Below are 20672 nucleotides of genomic sequence, written 5' to 3'. Positions count from 1 at the left end.
TTTTGCACGTTACATTAAACCTCTTGGAAATATAGGGAGGGTATTTATGCATCTGCTTAACTCAGGAATTTGAATCAAGACCAAAATATTTGCATATGTATAATATAGTAAATTTTTAAACTATCTTGGTTAACTTCCTTGTCCTACTCATTCTAAAGATTCAGTTGTTAGGTAGTTATGGGGATTATGCTGAACACACTTATCATACTTTCTAAGACAGGTGAGGCATTAAGTATTCACTGAACTGAGCCATTCTTTTATGAATAGATTGTGTAGTTGTCACCATAGTGGTGGGAGATTATCATTGTCATCATCATCACCATCAAATAGTATTAGAGTTCTAAGTCCTGGGATCTAATTAGAGAGAAACACTCTATGGACGGAGGAGGAACTGAAATTAAAAACACCAGGAAAGAGCAGATGAAAAAAGCCTATTTAAATGAAGAAAGAATAAAGCGACTAGAGTAGGAGTGGCAGTGAAGTAAGGGTACATATTTCCTTCTTTAGATGGGATTGATACAAACAGCAGCTACGGATCAAAGAGAATTTGATCCGTTTTTTTATTACCTTCTGCAATAACTACTTGTTTATTTTAGCTTTTAAATAGCATTGAATGCTTTCAGTCCTTGTGTAACTTGAAAACTTAATATGCTTCAATTATGATTTCTTTTTTGGATTCAACACAAATGTTCCTTACCTTGAAATAGTTGTACGTATAGCATTGTGAGTTGGCTCTGGGGTCAGATGAATCTAAACCTTACTCTTGCCTTGTCGGTTAGCAATCACTTGATTCTTTGTAAGTTGTATGTCTCTTTTTAGGCCTCGTTTCTTTTCTGTGATAGCAGTATAATTACAGGATGTTGGAAGAATTAAATGAGGTAGTCTACTGAAAGCACTTCATACAAGACTTTTTTTTTTTTCCTTTTAATGCCCTAAGTTGAATGGAACATTTAAGACTTCTAACACCTAATAAACACTCAAGAAATATTATCTGTTATTATTAAACATTGTGTATTATATTATGAATACGAAGCTTGCTATAAATTTTTGCCAATTAAATTCCATGGTTTCATTGGCTTATTTTGTAAAACTTTTAAAGGTAGTCTTCTGGCGTTTAACTGGGGAACGAGGAGTCCCTGAGCCTGCCTGGGAAAGACTAGAGGAGAAACTGAGTGAAACTATGAATGTAAGCTTTTTGAAATGTTCTTTGATTAATCGCCATCTTTTGACAATATCCTATCCTTGATGGTCCAGTTTAGGTGCCGCCTCATCCATAAAATCTTCCCAAATCATCCACACTAGAAGTAATCTTTCCTTGAACTTGTTTGAAGCATTATATTTATATATTACCTGTACTGCATTTGTACATAGTATATCTCCCTATTAGATGATAAACCCCTTTGAAGGAAGATACTTTTTTCTGAGTTTAACTTCCCTCAACGTCAATTTCCTTAACTGCTAAACGAGGACAGTAATAACTGTCTAGAAGAAATGGTGTAAAGGTTAAATTAAATAACATGTGTGAAAACATCTATTGTAAGTACAGGTCCATACTGTATTCCTTACTTTTTCTTATTTGTTTTAATTTTTAATTCCTTTTAATTTTTAATATGAAAAAAATGTCGGTGTTTCTATGTGCCAGGCCCATTGCGCTGATCTTTAGAGAGTGTAGAAATGAGTAAAACACCAGCACTGCCTCCAAAGAGCTTGAATACTTGTTGCATGGGTTAGATTAGAATAAAAAAGATTAAAATACCATCAAATTGATATTAACTGATCAACACTTAAGTGCCCATATAGTAATAACATTCATTGGATGTCAGGCAGATGGGAGCGGGGAGGAGGGGATGGGTATACACAAACCTAGTGGGTGCAGTGCGCACAGTATGTGGAATGGACACGCTTGAAGCTCTGACTCGGGTGGGGCAAAGGCAATATATGTAACCTAAACATTTGTACCCCCGTAATATGCTAAAATAAAAAAAATTTAAAAAGATTAAAATAGAAGGTAGAATAAGAAAAATTCTATAAGAGAGTTATAGACACAGTGCTAGGGAGCAAAAAGGTGGGAAATTGTTTCTATATGATAAAGGGAATCAAAAAAGTTTTGGGGGTAGGTCATTCTTTAGAAAGCTGACGCATAGGGAAGTTAATTAATTTGTCCTAGGTTACACTTTCAGGACAGAGCAATTCTGGGATTTAAACTCAGGCATTACAGTTTCAGAGTCTGTGTTTTTAAAGCATATGTGACTACAATACTTTTCTAAAGGGTAATCAGTGAGTATCGATCTTAAAAATTATTTTGAAAGTAGTTTTTTTTTTTTGCTTTCTATTATAGATTCATAGTTGTCAGTAGCAGATTCAAGAGAATGTGGATTGCTATGATCAATTTTGTATGAGTCAATAGAATTTCTATCTTGTTTCGATTTTAGGCTGAATGATGAAATTTTCTTTTGGCTGATTTGCCTTAAAAACTTAGATTTAAGTACAAGTTTTTCAGAATTTAATAATTTATTTTTTATAATTTTGAGAACAGAAAAACTTTTCAGTAAGTCATTCTTAAATTGGATCTGAAATCTAAATGGACAGGAGTAAAAATAATATTGACACAAAATTCTAGAAACTTAATCTCTAACCAAGTTTCTTTAAGTGAGCTTTACTAAAACTGATTTCTTTATTCTTTTCCTGCTGCCTCTTCCTGTGAAAGACATTTTTCCAAATGCTTCATAAAGCATGTAATATTGGGAGGGTACAGGTGTTGGGGTAGTAGCAAATCAGTTTTTATATAGTTATACTACCTTTCAAAGACTCAGACAAAAATGAATTAAAAATAAATGCCATTCTTCATAATGTGAGATCTAAAGAAGGGAATGTTAAGAGCTCATCTGATATAGTGTGCTGAGAGCTGTAAGACAACAACAATTACATGCACTCACCCATGCTCCAGTACAATCATTCTTAGATGTCACAGTTAATTCCTATAGAGATTATGCTGGAATTAGCTGTTACACAATTTTGATGAATACAATGAATTGGCAGCTTTATTCCAACGTAGATACTCCCTCAGAATTCTCTTTATCAGATCTTCTTTCTTTCTTTCTTTTTTTTTTTTGAGACAGAGTCTTGCTCTCTTGCCTGGGCTAGAGTGCTGTGGCATCAGCCTAGCTCACAGCAACCTCAAACTCCTGGGCTCAAGCGATCCTCCTGCCTCAGCCACCTAGGTAGGTGGGACTGTAGGCACGCGCCACCATGCCCAGCTAATTTTTTCTATTTTTAGTTGTTTGGCTAATTTTTTTCTATTTTTTAGTAGAGATGGGGGTCTCGCTCTTGCTCAGGCTGGTCTCGAACTCCTGAGCTCAAGCAATCCTCTTGCCTCAGCCTCCCAGAGTGCTAGGATTACAGGTGAGAGCCACTGTACCCGGCCAGCTCTTCTTTCTTTGCTGCTCCTTTTATACCAACACCTTTGAAATGTCATTCTATTTACTACCAATATTCATGCCCTGTGTTTATGAATATTCTTTTTATCATCTTCATTTATTAATCTGTTCATTCATTCATTCATTCAGTGACCTTAACGGACACTTGTGATATGTCAGTCACTCTGATAGGCAGTATTATATAACATTGATTAAATTATGGACCTTACCTTCTTCAAGGTGCTTATGATCTCAGTGGGGATATGGAACACTAGTAATTAACATAGTAAGGGTTTGTAGCCTAGGAGCAATAGGCTTTGTCATATAGCCTAAGTGTGCGGTAGGCCATACCATCTAGGCTTATGTAAGTACACTCTACTATGTTTGCTCAATGGCAAAACTGCCTAATGATGCAGTTCTCAGAATGTATCCCTGCCACATGACTGTGTTTTAAAATTAAACAAGGGTCTTAGAAAACTTGAATTCTAATCCTCCTTTCCAATTCATAAATTTTAATTTTACATATTTAAACCCACAAGACTTTATTTTTATTGTATTAAATAATCAGTGTTTATATTTTTGGCCAACTGTGTTCTGCATTCCATCTTACCTCTCAGACCTTGTAACTAGGGTTACTTTCCATCTCCAAAAACCTATCCTTTATAATTTCTTCTCTCTCAATTCTTGTTTTTCTTGTTGATGGCCTTCATAATTATAAGTATTTGAATGAATGTTCTAAAAATTCAAAAGGAGTTGAAGTTCATGGACAAATATTTTTCTAATGCCTATATGATTCACTATTCTAGGCATTGGAAATACAGTAATATGCAAATTAGATAGTCTCCGCCCTCGAGGTGCTTATATCCTAGTGTAGGTAATAAACATAGAGGCCTCTATCAGGAGGTAATATTTGAGTTGAGGCTTGAATGATGAGAAAATGTTAGTAGTGTGACTATCTGGGAAAAGAATATTCCAAGCAGAAAAGCAGCAAGTACAAAGTCCCTGAGAATAAAACGAGCTTTCATACTCCAGTGAAAGAGTGATGGCCAGTGTGGCTGAAACACAATGCAGGAGGGAAAGAATGGAGGGAAGGGAGGACAGAAGGAGGATAGGCAGAGGCTGGACAACATAGAGCTTTGAAAGTCATGAAAAGGAGCTAGATTTTATTTTGTGTGTGACAGGAAGCCATTAGAATGCTTTTAAATAGGATAATAATATAACTTCAAGCAGAAGTATGACATGTTAAAAATTATGAGGTATATGCACTCCAATATAGATGTAGAGTGTTAGGTGACAAGAGCATCAGCCCTCAAGTTATTGTGGTCAGTCAGGTGTGGATGGACTAGAATGATAAGAAAAGAAAGAAAACAAGAGATGGATGTGGGAGAATTTGTGAAAGAATCAAAAGAAATCATGAAAGAAACAATGATATTATTGAAGTTTGTATAAAAAACATTAAGTAAGTGAATTTGCATAGTAAAGAATTTGTTTAGACCGGACGCGGTGGCTCACACCTGTAATCCTAGCACTCTGGGAGGCCAAGGCAGGCAGATCGCTCCAGGTCAGGAGTTTGAGACCAGCCTGAGTAAGAGCGAGACCCTGTCTCTATTAAAAATATAGAAAGAAATTAGTCGGCCAACTAAAAATATATAGAAAAACTTAGCTGGGCATGGTGGCGCATGCCTATAGTCCCAGCTACTAGGGAGGCTGAGGCAGCAGGATTGCTTGAGCCCAGGAGTTTGAGATTGCTCTGAGTGACGCTGATGCCATGGCACTCAATAATAAAATTTAATTTTTATAAATATATTTTATTTATGGTTTATTTGTAATTGGATACTCAGAATTGTCAGGTAAAGTTGGGTCAATTTTAACCTTTAAATGGTTGAATATTTTCTGTAAATACCTTGTGAAATAGTTAAGATTTTTTTTTTGTACCTCCTGGTCAATCCTTCTCATACACTTTTATTGTATCTTCCTAAGTTTGGAGATGTCTCCCCACCCAGGGCTTTATATAGTTGCATTCTCTCCCTAAGGTGATGTCGTCCAGTCTTGTGCTTAAAAATGCCATTTATAGGCTAATGACTCTCAGACTTGATGTGTAACTAAAATTCCAGACAGATATAACCTAATATCTACATCTTTACTTGGATAGCTAACTAAGTACTTCAAACATGATGTGTCCTAAATAGAACTCTAAAATTTTCTCTCCTTATTGATGATAATAAATTCTTATTCCTTTAGGAACAGATGTGTAATGATATTTGGTCGTAGTAAAAAAGTAACAGCAGAACAGATTTTACTCATCGCTATAGATCAATGTAGGCTTCTTACCAGGACACAGACCTCTAAAAGCCAGCCAAAAAGCCCCCTCCATTGACCACACCTTTATGGCCATCAATCCTGTGGTCAGTCCGTCTTTACACACTCCCACTTAAATGTTTTCCACCATTCCCAAAATGTCATGCTTCCCCAAATAAATCAGTAGTTCGTTTTCTTCAGAGGCTTTATTGAGAAACAGTTCTTCTTTGCTTAGCACACAAAAAAGTAAGATTTTACTTTCAAATACATAATGGAAGTCTTTTCCTTCCAACCTGCAGACATGATTCTTTTCCAATTTTCCTTATTTTAGTATGGCATCACAATCTTTGATTCTTCTCTTTAGCTTATACAGCCTATCTTACACATCATGAAGTTTTGGAAACTGTTCCTTCAATATATGCTCTGAATCTATCCAGTAGAGCAAAATGACTAAGTGTATGGATTGAAGGCACACCAGCAGCTTTCCCATAAGTTACTTAAGCTTTTTGTGCCTTATAGTTATAATTTGATCTAATTTATAGGATTTGTAGGAGGATTAAATGAATCTATACATGTAAAGTACACAGAAGAGTGCTTGGCATGTAATAAATGCTATATACACATTAAGTATTCTCATTGTGATTAACACCATAATCCAAACTACTATTATCTCTGCAATAACCTTTTATTTAGTGTATCTACTTCTACCTTTGTCTGCCCCAAATCTAATTTCCACATGGCAGCCAGAATGACCTTTTTAGAAAACCAATTTTATTGAACTATAATTTATATACCAAAAATGTATCCATCTTAAGCATATATTTCTGTAAATTTGGAAAAATTATGTACTGATATATCTATGGTCACAAATAGTTCCCTTGTTTCCCTTTTTAGTCAATCCTCCTCCCTATCTCCAGCCTCAGGCAATCACTAATCTAATTTCTGCCATTATAGGTAAATTTATAAATACTAGAATTTCATATAAATGGAATTGTACAGTATGTATTCTTTAGTTTCTGGCTCCTTTTGTTCAGCATAATGTTTTTGAGAATCATTCATACTATTGCATATATCAATAGTTCATTACTGTGTATTGTTGAAGTACCATTCTACTGTATGATTACATATATTATTACACTTTACTTATCTGTTCACCAGTTGATAAACATTTGTTTTTCCCCCTACTTTTTTGACTACTATGAGTAAAGCTACATTGGACATTTATGTAAAAGTCTTTTTTCCCCTAAACTATTAAGGGGGTACAATTTTTTCATTGCATGGATACCTTTTATAATGCTTAATTCAGGGTTCTTAGTGTATGAATTTATTTAACTACAGTAGAGAAAGCTGAACAGTTTTCCAAAACTTGGGTCCCAAATTTGGTGAAAGATATGAATTTACACATCCAAGAATCTCAACAAAACTCAAGTAAGATAAGTTCAAAGAGATCCACACTGAGTCACATTATAATCAAGCTGTTGAAAGCCAGAGACAAAAAAGAAATAAAGCAGCAAGAGAGAAGTGACTTGTCACATACAAGGGATAACATTAACAGCTAATTTCTCACTAGAAACCAAGGAGGCACAAAGGTAGTGGAATGACGTATATAAAGTTATGAAAAAAAAAAACTGTCAACTAAAATTCTATATCAGCACAACGATCTTGAAGAAGTGGAAACAACCCAATGTCCATGATCTGATGAATGGATTAAAACATGTAGTATATCCGTATATGGAAGATTATTCATCCATAAAAAAGACTGAAGTACTGATACATGCTATATTGTAGATGGACTTTTAAAAACCTTGTTTTAAATGAAATAAGCTAGATGCAAAAGGCCACATATTGTATGATTACATTCATGTGAAATGTCAAAAATAGGCAAATCTATGGTTACAGAAAGCAGGTTAGTCCTTATCAGAAGCTGGACGAAGGGACAGAGAATGGGAAGTGACTGCATAAAGGGTATAGGATTTCTTCCTGGAGAGATGAAAAAGTTCTAGAATTAAAAAACAGTGATTCTTCTTTTAAACTTCTTAAGACTTCTTTTAATTTTTTTATTTTTGTCAGTTTCATGTATACAGAGTTTAAAATACAAAATAGTTTTATAACACAATAAAATTTAATAATTGTCCTACAAATAAAATCTCTCTTGGTTACATATTACTTCTTCCAATTTCTACTCCTCTGTGCTCTGTAGTCAAGATTCTTGAAAGAATTGTGTGTACACACATTTCTTTATTTTCTCACTCTCCATTCTTTCTTTACCAAAATTGCTCTTACTAAGATCACTAATAACTTTGTGTTGCTAAATTCAATGGCCATTTACAGCATTAATCAAAACAATTGATTGCTCCTTCCTTCTTCAAGATTCTTTCAATTCCTTGACCTCATACTCTCAGGTTTTCTCATTTGTCTTTAGAAGTCCTTCTCAGCCTTTTTTTTGGGAGACAGGCAGCATCTCTTCTATTTAATATCAAATATATGTATCTGTTAGAAGACTGGTGAGAATAGCAACTTAGATTTAGTTTAAATTGTTTTGCTTGTACTCATTACTGAACCGGCAAATAAGCAGAAGAGATTAACAAGATTCAGATTAAAGTATGTATGTGGACATAGTGCCACATGCCTCCACACGTCCTCATGGGGATGGGCCAGAAGTTCTGTAGTCAATGCAGCCAAAGTGGAGTGAGTAATCTGCCAGGTCACAGGAGTTCATAGCTTTCAGCTGGCTGCCTTGTTAATTATTAGGATGGGGTCATGGTCCACTCACTACCTCATAAGAAGTTTCTTTGCTATCCCACAATTTGTCACAGTTGCATACTTACATGGTTGCAGTGGCTTTGTCTGGGTAACCTAGATAAATTGGAACTACAACTCTCAGAAACCATATGATTCTAAGTTAGAGTTGGTCAAAACAGAATTTGTGTCTGGGTGCAGTGGTTCACGGCAGTAATTCCAGCACTTTGGGAGGCTGAGGTGGGAGGACCACCAGAGGCTAGAAGTTCGAGATCAGCCTGAGCAACATAGCAAGACCCCATCTCTATGAAAAATTAAAAAATTAGCCAAGGTGTGATAGTGCATACCTATAGTCCCAGCTACTTGGGAGGTTGAGCAAGGAGGATGGCTTGAGCCTAGGAATTCGAGGTTGTAGTAAGCTATGATCACACCACTGTACTCCAGCCTGGGTGACAGGGCAAAACCCTGTCTCTAAAACAAAACAAAACAAAACAAAACAAAACAAAACAAAACAAAACAAAACAAAAAGACAAACAAAAAAGAGAATTTGCATTAAATTTGGACAGCAGAAGTAAAGCAGTAGCTGTAACTGTGTGAAGGTGAGGTGGTAAGAGGCAGTGAGAAGCAGATGTGGATGGGTGGCCTCCTTGCTCTACTCTTCTCCATGTCTGACTTTTTCTTAATGCTTACCTTGCTGACTGACCTTGTGGTCCCAGGCCCACCACAGACTCTTGGTAACAAACCCACAGAGTTTTAGCTGTGCAAAGTCAACAGTCCTGCACAGACTTCTACAGCAGCCCCCTTCATAGTCCCATTGTAGTTCCTGGACATGCCTAAATACCAACATCCAACGCCAGACACACACTCCAATACTGCAGATAGGCTTGCCAGATTTTTTTCTGATCTTTTAAGTGCCTTCTTTAGTGCTTTATTTCCCTATCCTAACTCTTATAATAAGTAAATTCCCCCCCTTGTGATCTTCATGGTGGTTCTGTTTTTGTGATGGAACCCTGGCTAATACAGTTATTGGTTGTTTTGGTAATGTAGTGTTATGGACCATACCATCCCAAAGTTAGTGGCTTAAAATAACAATTATTTCATTTCTCCATGATTTTATTGGTTGTCTGGCTTAAATGGGAGGTTCCTTTGCTGGTTAGGCTTGGAATCTGGTGACTGAAAATGGAATCTAGAGGCTTGACTGGGAAGCAGGATAATTAGGGTTCTTTCATTCTCCACATAGTCTTGGAATCTCTCCAGCACTCTATTAATATAGCTGGAATTTGAGATGGCAGGTCAGAGTTCTCAAGAATACCAAAACAGAAACATCTATCATTTCTACTATGTTCTGTTAATTAAAGCAAATAATTTAGCTAGCACATACCCAATGTGAGAAGGTACTACACAAGGCCATGAAATAACAAGAGTTATGGATCTTCAGAAAACATTTTGGAGACTAGCTACCATACTTTTCTGTTTGGCTGCAATAGGCCTGGATCACTTCAGTGTTACTTTGAGCTGTGCTCCTCTTAGTCCTATTTTATACTGGTGTGAATGTTTATCAGGCACCATGGTCTGAGTCCCCCCATTTATACATGCTCTACTGGGGCACTCTGGGATGTGGCACTAGCCACCTCAGTGGCATGAATAGGTTCTCTCAGTCAGGGCTGAGACTGTAAATGTATACCACCTCTCAGACCTACAGCATGGGCAGACCCCTGGGGACAGGTGTTTGTCTTGTAACACTGTAGACTGCCCACATCTGGTGCAGTATTAACTGGGTAGCTGGTGGTACAAGTTTTTTTCTATTCAGGAAAACTGAAGATATTCAAGTCTCTGTGGTTTGTACAGGGGTTGTCCTCTCCTATGTAGGGCTGTGTCTCTACCTTCCCAGGACATCTTAGATTTATTTTCTGTTGCTAGATTTACTGCCAGAGATATGGGCCTAAATTTTCCTTCCCAAACCTGGTACTTTCTTTAATGATTAACTAGACCAACTGTCAGACCACAAATGGTGCCAGGTGGCCATAATGGACAGCCCACACAGAGACTCCACATTGCAGGTGCTGTTGTTACTTTATCCTGGACTACAGCCAGGGCTGGCTCTGTGGGCACGGGATCTAGACATGTTGCTCAGAGGTCTGTGCTCTGAAGGGCACTGAACTTGGTTTAATGCTTTGCTATTGCTGTCTTAAAATTTTTATTAATTTTAAACAAGGACCTCTCATTTTCATTTTGTGCTGGGCAACATAAATTATATAGTCAGACTTGACTACAACAATGATAACCATTTAGTTATTTTTCTGATTCTTACTAATTCATAATTAGCTACCTGATGCAGACCTGGGAATAGAACTAAATCAGGGCCTGACCTAGGAGGGGAGAGCCCACTACTGGGACCCATCTGAGCCTAGCTATTGCACTGGAGTATCAGAGAGGTAAATAACCAGGCTGGTAGTCTTTGCCTCCAGAGTTATGGGGTGGATGGATGGGAAGGACATAGAGAAAGTCTGACTGTTATGTAGTATGTCTTATGCCAATATAGGATTTCAAGCCTTCATTTCCCTGTCAGTAAAGTGCCAGGTGTTCTACCCTTATCCCTGTCCTACTTTTTCTCCATGTTGACCTGTACATCCCTAGCCATTAGCACTGACTGAACAGGTGCTAGCCCACTAGAGGCGCTAGCAGTGCTAATAGACTTTCTGCCTGAACAGCATAATCCCAAAATGCCCCAGTGCACAGCTCATTTTCCTCTGAAGGCCACGAAAGTAAATAAAACTCCTAGTAAAACTCCTAGGAATCTCCCACTTATTTCCTCTTCCCTTGCTTTACCACTTCCAATATAAACTCAAGGCCCTTTTTATTAATCTTGTTAATCGCACCAAATTAATTATGCCAGGTCAGAATGTCTGATCTATGCTTGAAGATGGTTAAAAGTGACCCTTGGACTCAGCTTATATGGCTTTCATTTTAGTTTACTTCCAAATCAGCAAATAATTCCTGCCAAGGCAACATAAGAATTCAAATGAGCAGATGCTGTTCTTCAGTTCCTCTCCAATTCCTCAGGTTGCTGAATTATAGCAATAAAACTTCCCATAGAAAATGAGAAAACAACCAGTTGGAAGAATAGGGAAACTATATGTTTGTAAACTTGAACTCAAAGTCTACCTACTCCCATGAGGAGAAATTCTCTCACTGTCTTAGGCCATAGTTACATGCTTTGTTACATTTTGTTTAGGACCATTAGCTGACCTGGCTATGGTCTACCATGTGAACCTGCTCTTTTCAACCTACATTCTCTCTCTCTCTCTCTTTTTTTTTTTTTTTTGAGACAGAGTCTCACTCTGTTGCCCAGGCTAGAGTGAGTGCCATGGCATCAAGCTAGCTCACAGCAACCTCAACCTCCTGGGCTCAAGCAATCCTCCTGCCTCAGCCTCCCAAGTGTCTGGGACTACAGGCATGCACCACCATGCCTGGCTAATTAATTTCAATTAATTTCTTTCTATTTTTAGTAGAGATGGGGTCTCGCTCAGGCTGGTTTTGAACTCCTGACCTCGAGCAGAGCAATCTGCCCGCCTTGGCCTCCCAGAGTGCTAGGATTACAGGCGTGAGCCACCACACCCGGCCTACATTCTCTCTTTAATTGATCTCATTCATCAGTATAGTTGGCACTCCTAGGCTATAACTCAGAGATTAATTAAAATATTATGTCTTAAAAATACAGTTTTCAATAATACTCTAAAATCTTTTAGATGACATAAGAGTTAAATGCAAAATGTCAAAGGCAAAGCTACAAACTAATTTACCTATAAGTATTGAGGTACTATATTTTTGGGTTTAGTGGTGAACTTGTAGCAAATATAAGTCTCATTAACATTTAAGCTAAGGTAATTTTAGAGACTTTTATTGTGTCATAACATTTCATTCTCTAGTAATTTACACTAAGGTGGCTGATACATTACTCATTATATTTCTTTTTGTATAAATCCACAACTGATAAAAATTATACTAAGTAAGTTCTAAGTCTATAGGGAGCAGGAAAACAACTTGTATGATTGGGATGGATATCTGCAGCATGTGGCCTGAAAATGCAAAGTATTTCATTTAGTATTCCTTTGGGCTTTTGTGTGTAACTCCTTGATCTGGAGGGTCTAAACTAATTCCATCCTTCAGAATTGGCCCTTACAATCTGACATGCCCCCTCTTCTGCGATATACCCTGGCCCTAGAGGGAGGATATTTGAACAGGGCTTTGGTAGATTCCATGGTTTTAAGGTCCTAGGGATCAGGTAAACTTGCTATTTACTTAAAATTTGTCAGGACTCTGGAAAAACAAAACAAAATAATTAGTAATGTTTTAAATAAAGAGTCTTTTTATGAAAATTTAGTTCCATCTCACGAGGTTTGAGTTAGCTATACTCATGGTCTTTTAAAAAACTCAAGTTTTTAAATTAAAGTTAAAGTCCTGGAATTTTCTCCTACTGATGAACTAGATGGACCCGGGGCAGGTAGCCACACCACCCTGGCAATGGATGGGACAAAATGAAAGTTTGGCCATAGATGCTGCCTCTGACAGATCTTGGCCAAAAGGGGGGATTGTAAACTAAAGCAAAATTTTAAGGCTCAACCCCCACTGGCTTACTGAATGGACCCCCTTGTGGCCAAAGGAATATCCTAAAATTAAATTGTCTGCCAGGAGGAGGGAGGTCAGACATACCTCATCATGCCCCCTTCCCTTCTTTGGGACTTCCTTTGTAACCCATTAACAGGCCTAAGCATATCCAAGACAAACACAACAAATCTATGTCTGGTGGCTTATCTCTGATAACAGCTCCTTATGTTAAAACATTCCAAGCCTTTAGACAAAGCTTCATGTCTTTAACCAATTACTATCCAAAGAATCTTTAAACCCACCCACCTATAACCTGTAAGCCCTCCCGCTTTGAGATGTCCTACCTTTTTGGGCCAAACCAATGTATGCCTCCAAAATATTGATTTATTATTATTTTTTTATTTCCAACATTTCCTAGCAGCAAGTATTGATTTATGACTTTATAACCCCTGGCTCCCTGAAATGTATAAAAACCAAACTGTAACCCAGTCACATTGAGTCCACTTGCCCAAGGCCTCTTGTCAGTGGCTCCAGGTCATGGTCCTCAAATTTGGCTCAGAATAACTCTCTTTAAAATTAAAAAAAAATACAGTTTTCTTTCTTTCTCTGAGAACAAGGGCAATAAATAGTAGCTTTAGTAATTCTTTCATATGTTAAAAGAAAAGTACACAGGTAGATATTACTTTTTAAATGAAAAGAAATAGATATATGTTTATATTGAACTGAAATCAGGGAAAAAATATGGCTTGACAAGTGGTAATTTATTTTTTTGCTAGAATTCTCCATATCCATGAATTGCATTAAACATAATCTTAGCAATTGTAGTATATAGTTGGAGGTTTTGGATGAATACAATATCATCAATTTATACTTAACAATATCAAGACTAAATTCATTTTTCCCAAATATTATTTGCTTTGCTTTACTTATATTTTGACTACTCAAATACACTATTTTAATTTCTTGATGAAATTTGAAATACCGTTTCAGAAAACTCTTGTGTCAAATAATGTACAATCAGGGACCAATATGAAAAATATTCTTTATTTATCACTATTTATGCAAAATAACAAATAAATAAAAGTTTTAAACTTTAATTTTGACTTACAGTTTTTCACATATCCATGGATGTTTATTTTTAATCAAAGTGTCCTTTCCAGACTTCTTAAAGTGTTTTTATGAGTTTATGATTACACAGGATGAATTTTAAAATTCAGAAATATCCTTTACTTACATGGTTTTGTTTTTTAAAATCCTGTTCTAGGTATATTTGAAGGTTGTCTCTTCTTTAAGATACAAATGGTAATACTTGCAATAATAGTAACAACTATAACAGACCCAGCCACTGACAACACCAGTACAGAAATATTAACTCCAGAATTATGATGATTTTTATCAGGAGTAGGATTAGGGTAATTTTCATCAGGACTAGGATCTGCTTCAGGGATAAACAATGCTACTTGTGCAATGTTGGATATTTTTGATGTCAAATTGCTTTTATCTACACTTTTAATGGCAATAAATATGTGGGTCACATTTTCTTCCGAGATATTTCCTGGTTTAAATGCAAAGGTTTCCTTGAAGTTGGCCTCATTTGGTAACAGGTCACTAGTGTTTACTTGAAGAGCATCATCAAAATTGTCCCTTAGATCAAGAATACTTCCACTTATTCTCACGATGTAATATTGAACTAAGAAAAAAAAAGTTAACATGTAGTTTAGAAACTGGTACATAGTATATTACTTCCTTTTTATTTATTATAAAAAATGTTTAGTTATACAAAGCAAATATTCATATCAAAAGCCTTACTCATTTTTTCAATAAAAGCTGAATTCTGACTTTCAAGCTTTGTCCAATGCTCCCTTCTTTGTATGAAATGTAAGGCCAGGTTAAATGTGTCATGTTTGTTTGATTCAAAAATATCAGATTTTAAAATTCATACTTTGCTGAGCTTTCCAATTAAAAACAATTCTCCCCTGACCCATCTTTACACCCTTGCTGTTGCAATGATTACATTTCACTTAAGTCAAAACCACCTGACACTTTGTCCTTACCTTTTCCAACATCTAAATCATCTCCTGGTGCCGTCCATGTTAGAGTGATCTCATCCCCATGAGGTGTGGCATCAAGGTCTGTGATCTGACTTGGTGGGTACAGGTCAGGCAAGGGAAGATTTGGAACTTGTGATACCACAAATGCACCTCCAGATGCTGTTCTGCTGAAATTCTCCAAGGTTGTCTGAGTATCCTCATCAATTTCAGATCTTGGTGGGTTTGCTTCAATTTCCCCTACATTGAAAATTTCCTGGTTTGTAATGGGCAAAACTATGCTAACATTTTTTTAGAACACAATTAATCACCATCCCACTTGTCTTTTACTTTTGTTTTGCCTATATACAGTCACATTTTTACTAAGTTTTGTGACACAATCATAAGCATCCAATTGGTGGGAGAATTCTTCCTTTAGTATCCTTACCAGGATATTGTAGGATAGAATCAGGTAACAAATTGCTTTGGAATTAAGACAGCATTGAATGGGAATAATGTTATATAATTCAATATATGCCTTTTCAAAAAGGAATTGCTTTACCTCTTAAATTATCTCCAAGCTAGGAGTATACTGGGGGAAATCACTGCCAGTTCCTTTCCAACCACTTGTGCTGAGTCCCTTCCTCCCTGCTGCAAGTGCTAATGAGTAATTCTTCTGATTATATTCTAATTGTTAACAGAAAGCCCCTAAAAGTCATAAGCTAAGGGACTAGAGGAAAGCTAGCAAAGAATACATTCTTAATCCTTATCATCATCTTGTTCTACATATTTTTTTCTTTTGATTTAATAAAAACATCTCAAATAAATGTTTACTCTTACTTAATAGCATATATAATCTGAAGGATAAATTCTGCCTCTGGCTTGTACTTAGGCTCAGAACATATTGGCTTGTTTCCTTCATCCTGAGCTGAAAATTGGGCATATTATTGTTGACATCGGTAAGATGCTCCAAACTAACATGGTAATAGCTGACCTTTTTGGAGTGCTTACTAGGTGCCAGACATTTTACGAAAACTTAGATTAATGTGGAGTCAAACCCAAGTATGAACTCAATTCCAGAAGTGAGAAAAGCTATATTTTCAATTGTGAAGTGTTTGAAACCTTAATCATATCAAATATAAACATTATTTAAATTATCACTGGATTTCAGATATAATGAGTTACTCACCATCCACTACCCAGCCTGGTATATACGCGGCTCTATTCAGAGGATGACGTAAGCTTCGCGTGGCAGAGTTTGTTCCTCCATGAGCCCGTATTTTTAAGCTATACCTGCCATTTTCTGTATATGCTGTAAAATACTTGGAGTAAACCCCATCATTCTTGAAAGAATCAGCACCTTATTATGGAAATGAAGTAATCAATTATTGTTGTAAAGAAAAAGATAAATGTATACATTTTCTAAGACAAGCTTTGGTGTCTATAAGGATATCCCCTAGTGTAGGCTCAATATTTTGAGATCAACCCTTTGGAGAATATTTCCATTATGTTCTGCCAAAACGTTGTTGAATCAATAACCTTGAGTTATTTTGATATATAACTATTATATCTATATAACATACATATACACACATTGATATGTATGTATATAATAAATACCTAAATACCTCACCTTAGGAACAATCTATATACAGATTATGATATGTAGTACTCTTATCATTTCTCCACCAAGTGATTTGCTTTCAGCTTACCTTATCTAAGCACACTAATTATGTCATCCCTCTGTTTTAATCAAAAGGGTTCCTACTAAGGAAAAAGTATCTTTGTATAGGATTTAGTTCTCACTACAGTCAACTAAAATTACTTATTTTGCCTTATAAACATCTCTTTTTTTAAATGCTCAGCTCTTGCTCTTAGGATCCATTAACTACCTAGTCGGACAGTGGACAATCCCATATACTATTACAATAAACATTTAAGGGAGCTCAAGAATATTGTATCATATTGATATGATATCACCGGCATTGAAGTCACCCGCTAAATTGCAAACACATTTCCCAGGGGGTTTAACATTCTAAGACAGAGGATCTTAAAGTGAGGTCCTTGAACCAGCTGCATCTGTCTAAAAATTTGGAGATTTTTAGAAATCCAAATTTCCCAGACTTTCTAGGGAAGGATCCCAACATTTCGTGTTCTAACAAGCCCTCCAGATGATTCCTTTGCACACGAAATTTGAGAATGCCTGCTCTCTGTCATTGTTAATCACCAGTACCTTCTTAGGTAAAGCATTCCAAATTAATAATTAGCTAAATAGTCATTTAGTAAAATGTTGAGAAAATGAAACAAGGTGCAGTTAATATTTAATGTAGTATAGATGCTTTTGCAGAAAGGGGAAAAAGAGGAAAGGGATCATTGTAAAAATATTGTTATCTCTGAAGAAGGCATTGAAGAGCATGGAAGAACAATTTCACCTTCTCAGTTTTTCTTAGTGCCAACTCTCATTGAAGATATGCTTATAAAATGATTGAATAAATTACATTGCAAAAGATACTGATATGAAACTTTGCTAATTCAGATGGTTATCATATGGTTATTTCCTTGCTCTTTAACCTCTTAACAGAAGGTTCAGTTCTCAGAACAATCCAGAGTCTGGGTAAAAGTTCTTTAAGCACCACTCATCTGTACAGGTCAGGGAGATAGAGTATGGCCAACACAGTATCTGGATTCCTGCCAGTCAGATCTGATATCTGACACCTCAGTGATGACTCCTCCTGTCTTGTGGAAGTTCTAGCTGCCCCTGGGCCTCAGTTCTCAGGACTATATTTGTACTTTGTTTCAGCTGTTGAGAATTACACCTGCTTCTCTCCAGTTCCCTGCCAGGAGCCCAAGTTCCAACACTTACTGACATCTGGCTGTGTGTGCTTCACCCTCTCTTTCTTGATTATGTGACCCTAAGAAACACCTGCCCAGAGTTCTTGATGCTGTCCTGAACTTCCTGCATGAGATCTTCCTAACTGGTAACAGACATTGTCCAATGTTAGTCTAGATGAAAAACAGTAATGATGACAATAGATCACATTTATTGCATGCTTACCATGCACAGGATACTTGCTAAGCACTTTGTAGGTTTCACCTGGGTAGAATTTCCTAATTGTCTTGCTGTTCCTCCTTAATCTGCATCTGTTCTCCTGGTGCCTGTCTTACTGACCCACAGTGCCACAGAAACTCATAACATATCCTGCATTAGGAAAATATAGGCTTATTCATAAAAACCTATGAATTACCTGCACCATTATCCAAAAGTTCCAAAACTATTGTATTTCCACTCTGTGATTCAATGTAAGCTGTCACATTGGCTCCAAGGACAGGTACATATCCTTGTAGAACTTCTGCATAAACAATCATTGGGCTGGGGAAGCTGTTTATCTCTTTATTCATTTTAGCGTTCACCGTGATTGGAGGCACAGAAGAATTTGCTGCCCGAGAAGTTACTGTAATAGTTAATGTTTCTGGATTTGCTTTTGCTTGAAGACTGTAAGTCCAAATGCCCACCTAAAGTTTCAATGGAAATATAGTAAGTATCCAGACTCAAGCTAATTTCTGCATTTCTATTAGAAATTCCATTAAATTTAGAATTTTTCCAATTGTAAAAATAAATTATGTATGTGTAGAGTAGAATATACAAGTTTTTAAGAGTTTTGAGGGTAAAAGGTTGAGAGTTGAGGTAGTTCAGATAGGGCATTCCAACTAGTGTCATGCATGATGCCTATATTTTGTGACATCTCAATTGGAAAGAATAAGTTTCGGGAAGTTAGCCTTGGTTTTGGCTTTGTTCATTGGTCTCATAGTCCATAGATTCATTTATCTGGTAGGACTAATAAGGAAGGATTCTGTAGCTCTCTACCCATCAAGTTGCATAGACTTTTCCCATGTTTCCTCCTCAAAATTCTTCTTAAGCTACCTTCTTTTCTGCTTCCTGATATATAAGTTTTTTTCCCTTTTTTCTGCCATCATAATTTTCAGGATTACAAAGGCATAGAAAGGACATACTATTTTATCTTAATTTTGAAGTTGATACAACCATTGGTACTCACATTTATGACATTAAACAATTTATGTTCAGCTTTTCAAAATATTTGAGAAGTCTAAGAGCTGATTGCTTACCTTCGCAGTTTCTGGAATACTGAGGTAGGCCATTTTGGAAGCTGTATCCACTGTGAAGTTTGTTATTGGTGCTCCACTGGGATCCCAGAGAGAAATACTAGGAGGCTGTTTATCCCATGTGACCAGAAAGAAGGTGTCCTTTCCCACTGTGCTATCAATTATTACAGTGTCATTCATCCAGGGATTACTGCTCAGTATTAATCCCTTACTTTCAAGCTGTTTAAATATAAATATATTTTAAAATTAACGACTGCAGGAAGGAGTAATTTTATTCTTTTTTTGTTTAAGATAGTTCTTAATTTCTGGCATGAGAACAAACTTATGTATAGCATACCAACTTGTGATCTCTCTGAAAGCTGATTGGGATGTGACAATTGTCAGAAAGTATAGAAGTATAGAGTCTGAGGAAAGGACAGGGTCTAAGGACAGGGTCTAGTAAAAGACAGAGCTGACATGGATTTTATGGGAATATGACCTTATTATTTTTTCCCAGTTGTGTTGGCAAGCACTGGGATATTTTCCTGATGTGGAATTTTGAAATAGTTTTTCATACAGGATACAAGCAGAAGCACAAGACAGTAAATATGTTCAATGGGAGGGCATACTGATTTATGAAGGTGGGAATCCTTAGAAGAGAAGAAGGAGAAAGGTAGGACTTTCTTTGAGAGGAGCTCTAAAGAAAGTTTTCCAAGTCTTTGTTGATAGCTCTTACTGCAGAGAGCCAACCTTTTTTGTTTAATTATTTATTTTTTAAAGTGATAAATAAAAATTGTATGTTTTTATCATGTACAATATGATATGTTGTTTTAAAATATATATGCATTGTAGAATGGCTAAATCAAGCTAATTAACATTATCTCACACAGTTACCATCTTTTTTGTAGTGAGAACACTTAAAATCCATTCTCTTAGTGATTTTCAAGGCCATTATACAATAGATTGTTATTAACTATAGTCACTATGTTAGATAATAGACCTCTTGAACTTATCCCACCTATCTATCTGAAATTTTCTGTCCTTTGACCAATATCTCCCTAACTCCTCCACCCCACCAGCTGCTGGTAATCACCATTCTATTCTGTGCTTTGATGAGTTCAATTTTCTTAGATTCCACACATAAGTGAGATCATGTAGCCTTTGTCATTCTATGCCTGTCTTACTTCACTTGACATAAAGGCCCAGGAGATCCAACTTTCTCCACTGACCTAGGTGCTTCCTAGTGAGTGTAATTTCAGGAACAGTAGGATATTCCACTTCTACTCCAACCCAGTCCTAAACCAAAAGCAGCTTCAGTCCAGTACTGATAGAAGGGAGTGAATTCTACCACTGAAATATCATTGCTATGACAAAAATCTCAGCCCCTGTTAAGCGAACATGTATTTGAGTGGACAAAGTAGTATTGTTGAGTTAAATTTAAAAATGAATGACTCCCCATCAGGACAGTCTAAGAAAAGAAGTC

At 36.5% G+C, this 20672-nt stretch overlaps 1 protein-coding gene across 1 annotated transcript in view; it reads right to left on the bottom strand.

Moving 5' to 3' along the window:
* Nucleotides 1-14292: 14292 nt before the first annotated feature.
* CLCA4 (chloride channel accessory 4) overlaps nucleotides 14293-20672 on the bottom strand; it is a 28200-nt gene continuing 21820 nt past the window's right edge. Inside the window, exons 10-14 of the mRNA XM_012747535.3 lie at nucleotides 19214-19429; nucleotides 18334-18601; nucleotides 16278-16448; nucleotides 15116-15349; nucleotides 14293-14751 (exon numbers count right to left, since the gene is read on the bottom strand). Of these exons, the coding sequence (XP_012602989.2) occupies nucleotides 14309-14751; nucleotides 15116-15349; nucleotides 16278-16448; nucleotides 18334-18601; nucleotides 19214-19429 (1332 nt within the window). The 3' untranslated portion in view covers nucleotides 14293-14308. The remainder of the gene's footprint in view (nucleotides 14752-15115; nucleotides 15350-16277; nucleotides 16449-18333; nucleotides 18602-19213; nucleotides 19430-20672) is intronic.

This window comes from Microcebus murinus, chromosome 2, assembly GCF_040939455.1.
Source record: "Microcebus murinus isolate Inina chromosome 2, M.murinus_Inina_mat1.0, whole genome shotgun sequence".
Classification (NCBI taxonomy): Eukaryota; Metazoa; Chordata; class Mammalia; order Primates; family Cheirogaleidae; genus Microcebus; species Microcebus murinus.
The sequence above is the reverse complement of the archived record's forward strand: the minus strand, read 5'-3'. Positions and strand labels throughout refer to the sequence as shown.